This window comes from Megalops cyprinoides, chromosome 21, assembly GCF_013368585.1.
Source record: "Megalops cyprinoides isolate fMegCyp1 chromosome 21, fMegCyp1.pri, whole genome shotgun sequence".
In the NCBI taxonomy this organism is placed as follows: Eukaryota; Metazoa; Chordata; class Actinopteri; order Elopiformes; family Megalopidae; genus Megalops; species Megalops cyprinoides.
The window spans coordinates 21,499,417-21,511,568 of record NC_050603.1 but is presented as its reverse complement, the minus strand read 5'-3'; the positions used below and the strand labels follow the sequence as shown (position 1 = coordinate 21,511,568).

General features: G+C 51.3%; 1 protein-coding gene across 1 annotated transcript in view; it reads left to right on the top strand.

The window, feature by feature from the left end:
* Positions 1-12,152, top strand: part of trappc9 (trafficking protein particle complex 9) — a 267,915-nt gene that overhangs the window by 166,185 nt on the left and 89,578 nt on the right. The window contains exon 20 of the mRNA XM_036555457.1: positions 10,982-11,135. Coding sequence (XP_036411350.1) covers positions 10,982-11,135 — 154 coding nt within the window. The remainder of the gene's footprint in view (positions 1-10,981; positions 11,136-12,152) is intronic.

Here is a 12,152-nt window from a genome sequence, read left to right as displayed (position 1 = left end):
CGTGTAGTCTTCGAGCTGGCACTGGCCGGGATTCGTCCCCTGCATCACTGGGGCGGGGCACACACACGCAGCCTCTGTTAATAATGCGACTCGTTTAAGATCCCGGCATTATGAGGCAAGAGTCGCCCCATCACGCTAACGACGTCATCCACAAGGAAGGTCGACTTTCAGAGCTGCGTCGCATTATCGTTTGGGCATCATAATTCAGTCCCCGGGGAGACATGCTGTGTGTAGCTTACACCATCGCCCATGCATATCTGATTCTGGTTGAGCACCTTCCTTGAAAGTGTGCCCAATCCGGGACTTGAACCCATAACCTTCCAAAAAAAAACCTTCCAAAGCCAGCAGGACTGACCGCGCGATGTCAGACTTGAGGAGTGCACTTCCGCTGGTCACGTCCTGGTAGAATTCCACTTCCCCAAGCTGTCAGCGAGCGGGTCTCAGGTGTCCACGCCGCAAGACCTTCGCCCGCTCCTCTGTGTCCGCAGAGCCTTTTCGCATTGTGTGGGTTTTAAACGGTGCGGAAAGGTCGGGACTCTCAGACAGTGCCGGCCTGCTCTTCCTATGAGGCAGGGCGAGTGACCTTTCAGCGAGAGCGGCCTTAGAAAGCGAGGCGAGCCGAGCACCGCGCCCAGCGCGTCGGGACCTGAGCTGAAAGAGAGCGAGATGATAAAGCATGAGGTAGATTTTGTTGCTGTGCCGGAGATTGAATGCGCCTCTCTCTCCCCTCTCCTGCTGGAGTGAGTTCCTATTACAATGCACTCCTCTGTCTGCCTCAGAGCCTCACAAAAAATACCGGAATGTTTCTCCCCGTATAAGTGTCTTGCAGCCAGACATATTTGTGTGCCTGTGTGTGGGTATATTTCTCGAGAATGCTGTGCACCTGACAGTTAATGCACTGGGCTGGTAACCAATACACTGCACCGGCCCAATACCAGCCAGTGCTTTGCTTTGGAGCGTTTAATCATTTTGACAAACTGCGGTTTTGAGAGGAGCCCTCAAACGGTTAATCTCCTGTTTTCATTTTGCCTTGCCATCGCTCTGCTCCTGTCAGGCAGCGCTCGGTTCGACGCGGGGCGGTAAAACCCAGGCTCTCGGCGGATTCCGCCGGTTCCATTTGTGCCGGAGCCCAACGGGCAGAGCGGTCGGGGCTGCGCCGGTTTGGATGCTGCAGGCAGCAGAGTGGGTTATGGGTGGGGGGGGGGGCGATGAGGCCGGCCGCGCTCTAAAAATAGCCACCGCTACAAAGCCTGCCGCCACGCAGCCAGCCGCTGATCTCCAGCGCTGAAACCGAGGCACGTGAGCTAAAAATAGCTTCCCCCCGCCCTTCCCCCCCTCTCCTCCTCTCCGCGCCCTCCCTTTCTCCTCTCGCCTTCTCCCCTGTGGAATAACACAATTACTGACTGTTAGAGCAGGAGGGGGAGGTGGGGGGGAAGGCTTTGATAAAACTCCCCACTCCCCTATGTGTTTTCTCTCTCTCGCCCCTAACGGGATTTTGCGCGGGTCTGAGTCCGATTCCGCAGCGTTGTTTAAGAGGGAACGCGAAAAAGGGCCGGAGGGTGTAAATATGGTCAAGCGCGCCCGCCCCGAAGGCTTAGGAGGCGAGGAGTATGCGGCCGAGCGATCTCATTTGTAGCTGAATGTGGTTTTGTGCTTTCGTTCGTTTTGCTTCCCCCGTTATCTCGCAGCCACGGTGTCGGAATAGCACACCTGAGATGGCTTTGCATGGTGACGCAGTTTAAAACCCGCCGTGAGCGCTGCGGTGATCTGATCTTGTCAGGGAGCGAAAGACATCCTGCTTTTTTACGTTTTAGAGACCGTTGTGTCCGCTAGCTTTAATCGCTCGGACCGTGTCTGCAGCCCACGAAACGATGCTGCATTTTTGCCCCTCGCGACACCGAGGTTTGGGTGGAGATCGATTCCCAGCATGCACTGCTGCTCAGCGTGATAGCGTCACACCTGCGGAATGCAGGAAGAGTGCAGACAGTTATCACATTTCAGGATTTCTGTTTTCTGTCTTCACAAGGGGAGAAACTTCCAAGCCTTCAGTGAGAGATGGGCCCTGTACAGATTCAGAGAAAAGCATGGTCAAACATGCAGATCAGCACCACTAAACCAGACATCAGCAGAAACAGGGCTTCAGTCAGCCACATCAGTACATGGCATTCAAAAAGGAATCTGCACCGATGAGGCTGGTCTAAGGCATGACGTGCATATATATCGTTTTTCAAAGCACATTTTTTCTGAGGGCAGTGCTTCATTGCACAGTGGAGGCATTTTTAAGAACTGCTTTCTTTTTTTGTATGCTTTTTTTGCATCTGCCCCCCTCCTCACATCCACACAACCCCCCCCCAGGCAAAAGTCAGCCTCATCCAGGAGCTCCGCTGGTCTCCAGGTGACAGCACTGCGGGGCGAGATGAGCAGCGCCGGGGCTCTTCCTCCAGCTGGCCAGCGGGGGCGCTGTTGTCACACTGCTGCCGCTCTTGCTGCTCTCCTGCCTCCTGCGTGCTGTTGTGCGGTCACACACACACTCTCACACACACACACGTGCACACACACACACACACACACACACACATGCACACCCCCCCGACCCCTCCGTTTCTCGAAGCACCGCGCTGACACGACGGCAGTGCCTGTTTGTCCTGAAATGCTCCTCTGTGATGAATAAGCTCCTCGGTGTAACATTAGCGCTAGCGGAGCACAGATGTTTTCCTGCATACCTGCATGCGTGTGCCGTGTGCCATATGTTTGTAAACAGAAGGCTTGCTTTTTCAGGCAGAGAGCTCCCAGGTAGCTAAGTTACACCACGACTAAAGCAGAAATAAGGATTCTGAACATGAGCGGAAAGCATTTATCATTTCGGGCCGAACGGAGGCAGGGTGGGAATGGATCACTGTTTCGGTTAGGCAGCAGGATCCGTCACAAACGGCTGCCCCGTTCCTGTGGCTGCTGGGAGGTGTCCCCCTGCTCGTAGGGGTGCAGGAGAGGGCTGATGGGGAGCGCAGCGTGTGTAATGGACTTCCACTCAGCTGGTGCTAAACTGCTGCCGCCCCTCTGATCCTCACGCTCTCCTGACACACATGGCTGGGCTGCTGTGGGTGAGGTCTTTTAGCACGGGGAGAGATAATGGAGCTTGTGGTGCGTGCCTGTGTGTGTGTGTGTGTGACTGTGTCCGTGTGCATGTGTGTGTATCTACACCGCTGTTTGGGTTTGTTTGTGTGCATGTGTGTGTGTGTGTGTGTGTGTGTGTGTGCATTTGTGTGTTTATCTGTGTGTGTGTGTGTGTGCTGGTGTGTTTGCCTGCATGCCACTGCGTGCTTCTGTGTGCATATGTGTCTGTGTGTCTGTGTGTGTGTGTGTGTGTGTGCGTGCGTGTGCGCATGCGTGTGTGTGTGTGTCTGTGTGTGCATGTGCCCGTGTGTGTGTGTCTGTGTGTCTGTGTGTGTGTGTGCGTGTGCGCATGCGTGTGTGTGTGTGTGTGTGTGTGTGTGTCTGTGTGTGCATGTGCCCGTGTGTGTGTGCGTGCGTGCGTCTGCGTGTGCACATGCGTGTGTATGTGTGCACGTGTGTGTGTGCGTGTGTGTGCGCACGTGTGTATGTGTGTGCCTTTGTGTGTGTGTGTGCCTTTGTGTGTGTGTGTGTGTGTGTGTGTGTGTGTGTGTGTGTGTGTGTGTGTGTGTGTGTGTGTGTGTGCGCGCGTGTGTGTGTGCCTTTGTGTGTGTGTGTGTGTGTGTGTGCGCGTGTGTGTCTCTGTGTGTTTGCAGCATGTACTCGTATTGCTGTGTTTGTAGGGGCTGCTCAGTGAGACTCTCCCTCACCTTACTCCTGTCTCTCCCTCCTCCTTTACCACGGCGCTATCCAGCAGCACTCACACATGGGGGGGGGGGGGGGGGTTGGGCTGGGTCGTACGCTTTGAGCCAGGGGCCAGACAAGGGGGCCAGAGACCCGGCCCGCGGGGCCTTGGTGCTGGGTGAGAGCGAGCAGCCAGTTATTAAAAGCTGGGTCACACACCCAGAGCAGCTCACCGCTGCCGTCCAGTCCACCAGCCTGCGCCACCGAGCGTGGCTGTTAACCCCCACCTGCCCAGAGAGGGAACGGCGCAGCACCACAGCCTGCTGCACCACAGAGGGCGTCTGTTAACCCCTGCCTGAGATAGTCACAGAAAAACCAACTGTTACCCATCATGCCTTTCCCCCTAATGCTGAACTTATTTGAGACTGTATGGTACGAAACAGCACTGACTGACTCCTTTTCTGATGGCACAGCGTGTAACCGTCGAGCTCAATGGAGAACACAGGCAGGAGCGCGTGACAATGGCCGATGCTACGCGGTGAATAGTAAAAGGCTGACGTGCTTGGTGCCACTGGAGCGGGTCCGCAGACCCGGCTTAGAAGATGCACTTATGTATCTGTCAGTTTCCCCAGCCAGAAACCCGCTGCATGCTCTGCGCAGTCGTCCACAAAAGCTCTGCTTTTCAGACGCTCACCTCTGCTACAGATTGCTAGTTGTGTTTTTTTCGCGTTACATATGTCAGATCATTCATCCGTTTTTTTTTTTTTTTTTCTTTTTCCTTTCAGGGAAGGCAGTGCACCACAACATATACAGCGAGGTCTTTATTTGCCAAACATTTGTTGTAATTCAGGCTGAACACCTGCCCTTCAGCTACCAAACTCTTTTGCAGGGGTGATGGCAGGGGGAATTAGAGTGTGGCTTGACTCCCGTAGCTTGTGTGCTTAGACTCATGACTTTAGAGCGTGATCTTGTTGCTCTGTGTACGCTTCACCGCCACCGTCACACTTCTAAGCGCTTTTTGTCACAGAACAGAAAGGGAGCGTTCTTGCCATTCGCCTCCGGCGTTGTGTCTATATCCGGGCACATTACGCCAGCCCTGACTTCTTAGAGGTCCGCTAATGGCTAAATGCGTTCTTTTGATGATGCGCGTGGTGAGCGTATTGAAGACGTTTGAAGATGCAGGCCCGGTCGGTCGGGGGTGCCTGGCGTCTCGTCGGCCTGTAATCTCACAGGTCCGTGTTTATTGTATGGGGAACAGGCCTTTCTGACTCTCCTGGCACAGACCAAAAGTAATTGTTTAATTCCAGCATCTCCTTTGTAGTCAGGGCCTGTTAAATAATAATTCTGGCCTTCTTGTTCCTTCTTTTTCCTCTGAGTTCAGCGTAAGGGGGAGGGCCTCGCATTTGGAGCCTTGAGCAGGACAGCTTACGAAAGCCAGGCTGCCGGTCCACTTGAAACGTCTTTAGCATGCAGAGAGACACTGCCTTTTTAATTATATATATATATATTTTTTTTTGCATATTGCATCAAAGGTAAGAAAGCAGACCAAAGCCGGCGAGAGTTAGCCCTCTGAATTTGTGACTCATTTACAAAACAAAACAATACTTTACATCAAAGGCATGGAGGCGCATCCTAATTAGCGCGCCGCCCCCCTGCTGAATTCCCTCTCTCACCCTCATTTGCCCTCCTCCACTCCCCCTCCCGTAGTGTGGGTTTAGCGATGGTGATCGGTAGGGTGGGGGGGAGCCGCGGGGGACGAGCACGGACCCGTTGTGTCTTAAAGGGGCCTTTCTCACGTTCCCTGTTGGACACGGGCACCTTAATGGAGACGGCACGAACGCGGAGGACGTGGTCTGGATTCGGGGGAACGGGAGCCTCCCTGAGCCAGGCCTAGCGGCTGGCGCAGGCTGGCGTGCTGATGAGCCGGCTCGTGCCAGGTGTACAGATTGCATCTTCGCGACGGAGGGGGACGGTTCTCCCCGGGACCCGGACGGCGCGGCCAACAAGATGACGCCATCGGGGGAAACGGGAAGAAGAAACGCCTTGGAGCCCGAAAATGAGGAAGCCGGCGATGGCGGACCAGGCTTGGAGTGTTTCCCCGAGAGGAGGGAGCGGCCGTGGTTTCTGCTCTAACTCAGCACACCCTGCTGGAGAATCCGTTACATTCGCGATTGTAATCGCAGGGGAATATTCCATTGAGTGGGAAAGCGGGTTTCACTGTCAGTGAGTCAAACCCACAAAGGCAGCTTCCACCTGTGTCCTGGCATGCCTGTGCAGATGCCTCCAGCTGCATAATCCCCCAGCACGTCTCTAACCATGGTTTCTCACTCAGATTATGTGCTCTGTGGGTCCATGCAGAGTTTCTAAATAAGGCACACCTAAGCATTCCGCACGTCCCACTGATCCCTGACAGCCTTCCCGAAAAAGCACGCGGTCCTTTAGTTTGGGTCTTCATCTCGTTAGTCTTGACGGAAAGACACGGAAAGATGGCAGAGCCTCGCGCGGAGCTGTCGGCACATAGGAGCAGCGCTGTCCGCCGCGCCGCCGCGGAAACGCCTGCATCGCCAGCTCTCTGAGAGGAGGCAGAGCCCGGGTGTCAGGATGCGATCAGGCGTAGGCCGCAGTGATGCTTACCACAGAGCACCGAACGAGCCGCAGAAGGGCACAGCACTCCGTGCAATGATCATGACCTTCTGCGAATGGGTGCATCAGCTGAACGGCCTCGAAAGCTTCATTGGTCTAAGATAGCGGACTGCATAGCGTAGCATAGCTGGCAGGAGCAGGGTTTGTAACTGAAAGGTTACTAGTTCAATTCCCCCCAGGACTCTACTGCTGTAAACCTGTACAAGGTACCCAACCCAGAATGGCCTCAGTACATATGCAAGTGTATGAATGGATAACGGTATGTAAGTCGCTCTGCATAAGATCGTCTGCTGAATGACAGCAGTGAAATAATGGAATAGCGGCAGACCTGTTTCGCCGGCTCTGATTGGCTGGTCGCAGCTTGTGGATGATTGGGTAGAGTGACTGCGGGATCCTCACGCTGCTGCCTCGGGAGGATTAGCGTGAACGTATGAGAGGCTAGCAGATGAGAGAGTCCTGTCTGGCCCTGCGTACCGAGCATCATCATCATTCCTGATTATCGCTCTTTAATGAGGGAGCGCTCCTTGCCTTTGCCAAATTAGCCAGCCACGTCACTGTCAGAGCAGCCAGAGGCGATTCGTTTCGGCCTCGTTAGCGGGCGGGCGGGCGGGCGTGGGAGCTCCTCTGCAAGAGGCAACCCCTGATGTTCCCAAAACAGATCACTGCGAGTACAGTTACTGACGTGCTGGCCTCCCAGGCATTCTCCATTCCTTTTCATTTAAAGCAGTTAGGGACTTTACAACCTGGTTACAGTACATAATAGGCATTGCACTGGCACCCCAACCCCCCCCCCCCCCCATGCACCCACCCCTGTCCTCAGCTCCCTGGGTTCGCAGCTAAATGATTTGCAACGGTCGACTGCCTCCTTCATCTCTGCGTCATCACATCTGATCGTATCTCCTTCAGGTTTTTTTTCCCCTCCTGTTTTACAGATGAGCTTGTGGGACAGAAACGGTTCGTTTTATCCGCTGTGACAGGCCAAGGCCCGGGCTGTGGGAGGCGGTCCGACTGCGCGGCCTCTCCGGCTCGCGGCTGAGCTGACTGCAACAGCGGTGGCGATAATCAATAACAACCCCCTCAAGGGCAGTGTCTACACTGAATATCTGCTTATCCTCTATGCAGAGTGAGGAGCGCGGCCGTCTCCAAAGCACCCGAGACTCGTCTTTATAGTATCCTTACGAAGATTTCATTATAATATCTTTGTTGAAGATCTAGCCTCCTTGACCCGCCTCTCTATTGGTTTTTTCCTGCTTTGTTCATCGGTCTGCTGCTCACGATATTAAAGGATTTCATTATCATCCTTCATGGTCTCGCAGTGTGATAGATGTACTGTACGCTGATGGTCTAAGACAGTCTCTCGTGCCCGTACCCGGCGTTTCATTCTGACCCGGCCCGCACAGCCGCTTTGAATCCTTCCCTCAGATTAGTGTAGGCAGAGCGCTTTTGGAGGCAAAGCATAACAGGATGACAAGCCCGAAGAAGAGGGAATCAGGCTTTACTGAGTGGGCTATCGCCGCTTCCTGACTTAAATCCCATTGAGAAGCTGTGGGCCCAGGCTGCAGCCGGCGTGCGTGAGGGGGGGATCGCGGGCACCTGTGAGCGCACCGGACTGCAGCGAACGCCGCACGACACCCGCTGCCCGGTCCTGACAGGAGCGCGACATGAACGCCGTCGAAGCTAGCCAGCACAAACGGCTATGCTAACTGGCGCGAGCAACATGTGCAGGGACATTTCGGACTGTCTCCGTGTGGACATACACTGTGTGTGTGTGTGTGTGTGTGTGTGTGTGTGTGTGTGTGTGTGTGTGTGTGTGTGTGTGTGTGTGTGTACGTGTACGCGTATAGTGCATAGTGCAATTTTGAAAGAATGTATAAATAATTCAATTAAGGGGGTTCGGTTCTTCCTATGAATGAATTTTATCTTGTAAGTCCTCTGTTCGCCGCTAGCAATGGTCACACCCAGTGTAGTATCCACGTCACAAGAATGTTTGTCTGTCTCAGAAAGCAGGTTCACACTGCACGGCAAGAGCACACAGCGGTGGTCGTGGTGTGGTCACGCAGCTTGCCACGCGTATGGGGGTGCGGTCATAGCCTCGATGCGGTCTTGTAGCTCGGCAGGTGCACGCGGTCGTGGTCCTGATGTGGTCACAGTGTCTCAGAGGCGTTGCTGTAGTTTTGTGTTGGGTGAATAGCATATTTGTCAGTCTGTCAAATACAGACGCAAAGGGAATTCTGATAAACATGGTCAGCATGCGGCTGTGTTTGTATATGCAGCATATATGTAGCCAGACCTGTGAAACAAGGCAAGGGCAGTAGTGTGCTTGTCTGAACCCTGGAACACTGGACTCAAAGTCTTCATTTTCAGAGCCCCCAGGAGAGCGCTGCGGTCGCACCCCGGAGCAGAATGCCTTGCCTCTGTCTCCTGTGAGCTCCGTTTAATAAATGAGCCGCAGAATAAAAAGCAAGCATTAGGGCATCCTGTGAGTGTATAAATTATCTTGCGTTAGTTACGGGAGGCGAGCCAAGGTGTTGAGTGAGGAGCGTTTCAGTGCAACAGAGCAGGAAGAAAAAAGGCTTTATTTCACTCATCTGCTCAACGATTGGCTGCCAGCAGCCTGACACTGATTCCAGCCAATCCGTTGTATTTCAGCGTGGCCTAGTGGTAAGGAGCCAGGGTCATAACCGGAAGGTTGCTGGTTTGAGTCTTGGGTAGGCCACTGGTATATCTGCAAAATGCCACCTTTATCTGATAAATCCTCAAGTAACACAGCACCAACATCAAAAATTAATCAAAAATAAACTGTTACAATACTTATTAAAGAACTGTATTTGTTTTCCGAGACAGATGGCCTGCAGGTAGTATAATACATGATTCAAGATCTGTTGATTAGCACCAGCTCACAGGTATGGCCACGTGTGGTTAATTACAGGTAGCTAGTTTGGTAGCTGGCTGTGATGAACTTGTGGAACTAGCAGTTTGGTTGTATTTTAGTTCACCATATTAATGCAGTATATGCTATTTTACTTTTCCTCACTGTGTCTGTTTGAATGTCTTGATTGTTAGATTAAACTCTTCCCCTTCCACTACGTAAATATATGAAGAGGGTGCATCCATTGATTTTTTTTTTAATTAACTGTGCATGCATTTAAAACTACCAGCTCAGACCACCTGTAAACCGCTTAATCTGCAGGCAGGTACTCGGGGCTTGGCTGAACATGTGTGTTTATGTATGTGTGTGTGCATGTGTTTGCTGTAAATGCATGTCCTGCGTTTTTTCCTTTGAGCGTTTTGAACATATGGCAGGAGCGTTTCTACTGCTTGCTGTAAAGCAAGGTTTCTTACTCCTTACTACTTATAGGAGCCAAGCCATTGTAACACCTTAACAGAAAACATATGTACTGTACATAATTAACGCCTTCTCCTCATTGGTCCAGGATGACGCAGGTCTTCTGATTGGTTGACCAGCTGGCATGGGTGGCAAGTGTAGATGGAGGCTTCCAATCATAAAGAGTGCACTTCGTTGCTCGTGTCTTAAAAGCAGCGGCTGGAGCTTTAGGCTCAGAGTAGCCGCTAACAGGAAGTACACCTGGTCATCAGTAAAGGGTGTCTGGAGGCCTGGAGTCAGCAGAGCTGGGCAGTGCGATCCGACGCCCTCTCTAGCTGATTACCTCTGATTGAGGGGGTGGGGGCTTTCTGCTTAACACGTTAAGGGGACCGTAAGCAAACACTTCAACTGGAACTCCACCTCAGCTTAAAATGCAGGCCAGCCCCTTCAGTCTGAATTTTGGGAACATCCTCCCCCCATATCCGCGCTCAGGCTACGCTAACTCCCGGGTCAACATGCACAAGCAGAAGTGCAGCTGCACTGGTTTTGTGACGCAACATGCACATCGAGCGAAAATGTCTTTTGCCAACGTTAGTCTGCTCCTAGCACAACAAAATGATTTGCCCAAATGTAAATTATTTTTGGTTCTGTGGTCAGATGATTTAATTGAAACTGATTCCGCTTAAAAAAGCTTCGTTAGAGCTGTGTCAACATATGTCATCACTGCTTCCCCTGAATTTATGAGAGGGGTTTGCAGTACATCTCTCATAGACTGAGACTGATGCAATGTTACAGTTCCAAATGTTAAATTACAGGATATCTTGCTACCAGAAGGACTCATACAGCTGAAAATATGTTGAAATTAGCGAGCATAAGGTGGTGCACTTTTTTCTACTGAATAAAATGTTCCTCTGCATAGTTGAGCTTTTATCCGTTGTGTCAGATATCCAGTTTTGGATCATACGTGAAAAGAAATATTTTAATGTACATATGAACATATTTACAAAATGTAATTTTGAAAGAAATGAAATTTAAAAAATGAAAAAGGATGAAACGTACATGCACTGTGCTCTTTGCAAGTCTAATTTATTAAGCTGGCAGTCACTTCATAGAGGTGACAAACTTGTGGTTTTGAAAGGAAACCGGGGAATCCAGCAAACTGGGACGTAATCCGTGCTTTCAGCCGTTAACCTCGTTCCCACCCTCTGTGCATTCCAGAATGGCCATCCAGGTGGACAAGTTTGACTTCGACAGCCTCCCGGAGCCGGACGCGGAGCGGGTACGCTTCGCCAACCCCAAACAGCTGGAGGAGGAGCGGCAGCAAGCTCAGGGCTGCGAGATCAACAGCAAGTTGGGCATCCGCTGGACAATCATATCCTTTCCCTGGGTTCCCGGCCATTAACGCAGCACCGCTCCTATTTGCCAAATGCACTGGGAGACCATGTCACCCAAGTACAAATTATACTAAGCATGCTCATAAATTAGACAGCCCTCCTGAAGGGAGGCTACAGTAACCAAGAAGCCCATGATGATTGATGGCCAGCTTGAGCCATTTTTCAGAAATGTATGGCTTATGCTTTTGGTTCTGCCTGTCGTCCTTATAATGCCCACTTTGAATCCGGAGGTTTAGGCTGTTCAATGCAGGAAAGAGACATCTCGAAAATAGCTAACTCTTTACAGAGGCTCTAATTGCTTAGATCATCACCTTTATGCAAATTATACAGTGCTGCAGGTAAAATAATTTTACTCTTTCCTAAGGCAGGTACTTTTGAGAAAAAAATTATGGAGGTAAGATGATTGGTTCAAGTGTGATTACTGTTATTTGAATGTAAGACTGCAGGCAGACTTGACTAAAAAAAGTAGATATGAAGTCACTTAATCCAAATGACACCTGGATGCTCCATAAAAAGAATTTGTCTGGCATAATGATAACATTCATTTATAATGTAAACCGCAGTGGACAGAAGTCAGGGAATATTGCAGTCCAAATTATATGTATTGCTAGGAGATAAATTCATTATGTCAGTGCGTGGTGAGAAAATGAATCCAATGAAGAGGGCCTTGGTCACATGCTTTCAATAACACAGGGTGTGTAGTGAAATGCAGACAGGTGATTTCTGCTCTTGCCCTCTTGAGGGGCCATTTCTTCAGAAAAATGTGTGTTGTCCCTCTCTCCTGGTCTCCTCCTCACACGACTCTCAGCAAGTCAGATTGGGCCACATCATGTGTCTGGGAATTTTCCCATGTCAGTGTGTATGAGAGGGGGCCCAGTTTTACCACTTTTTCATATACGTTTTTCATTGACTTCTGCTTTAGCAGAGTTTACCTCAATGTCCATATGCCTGGAACCACAAATGTCAAGGGGTCCAGGCTGATAGGGCCTTATTAA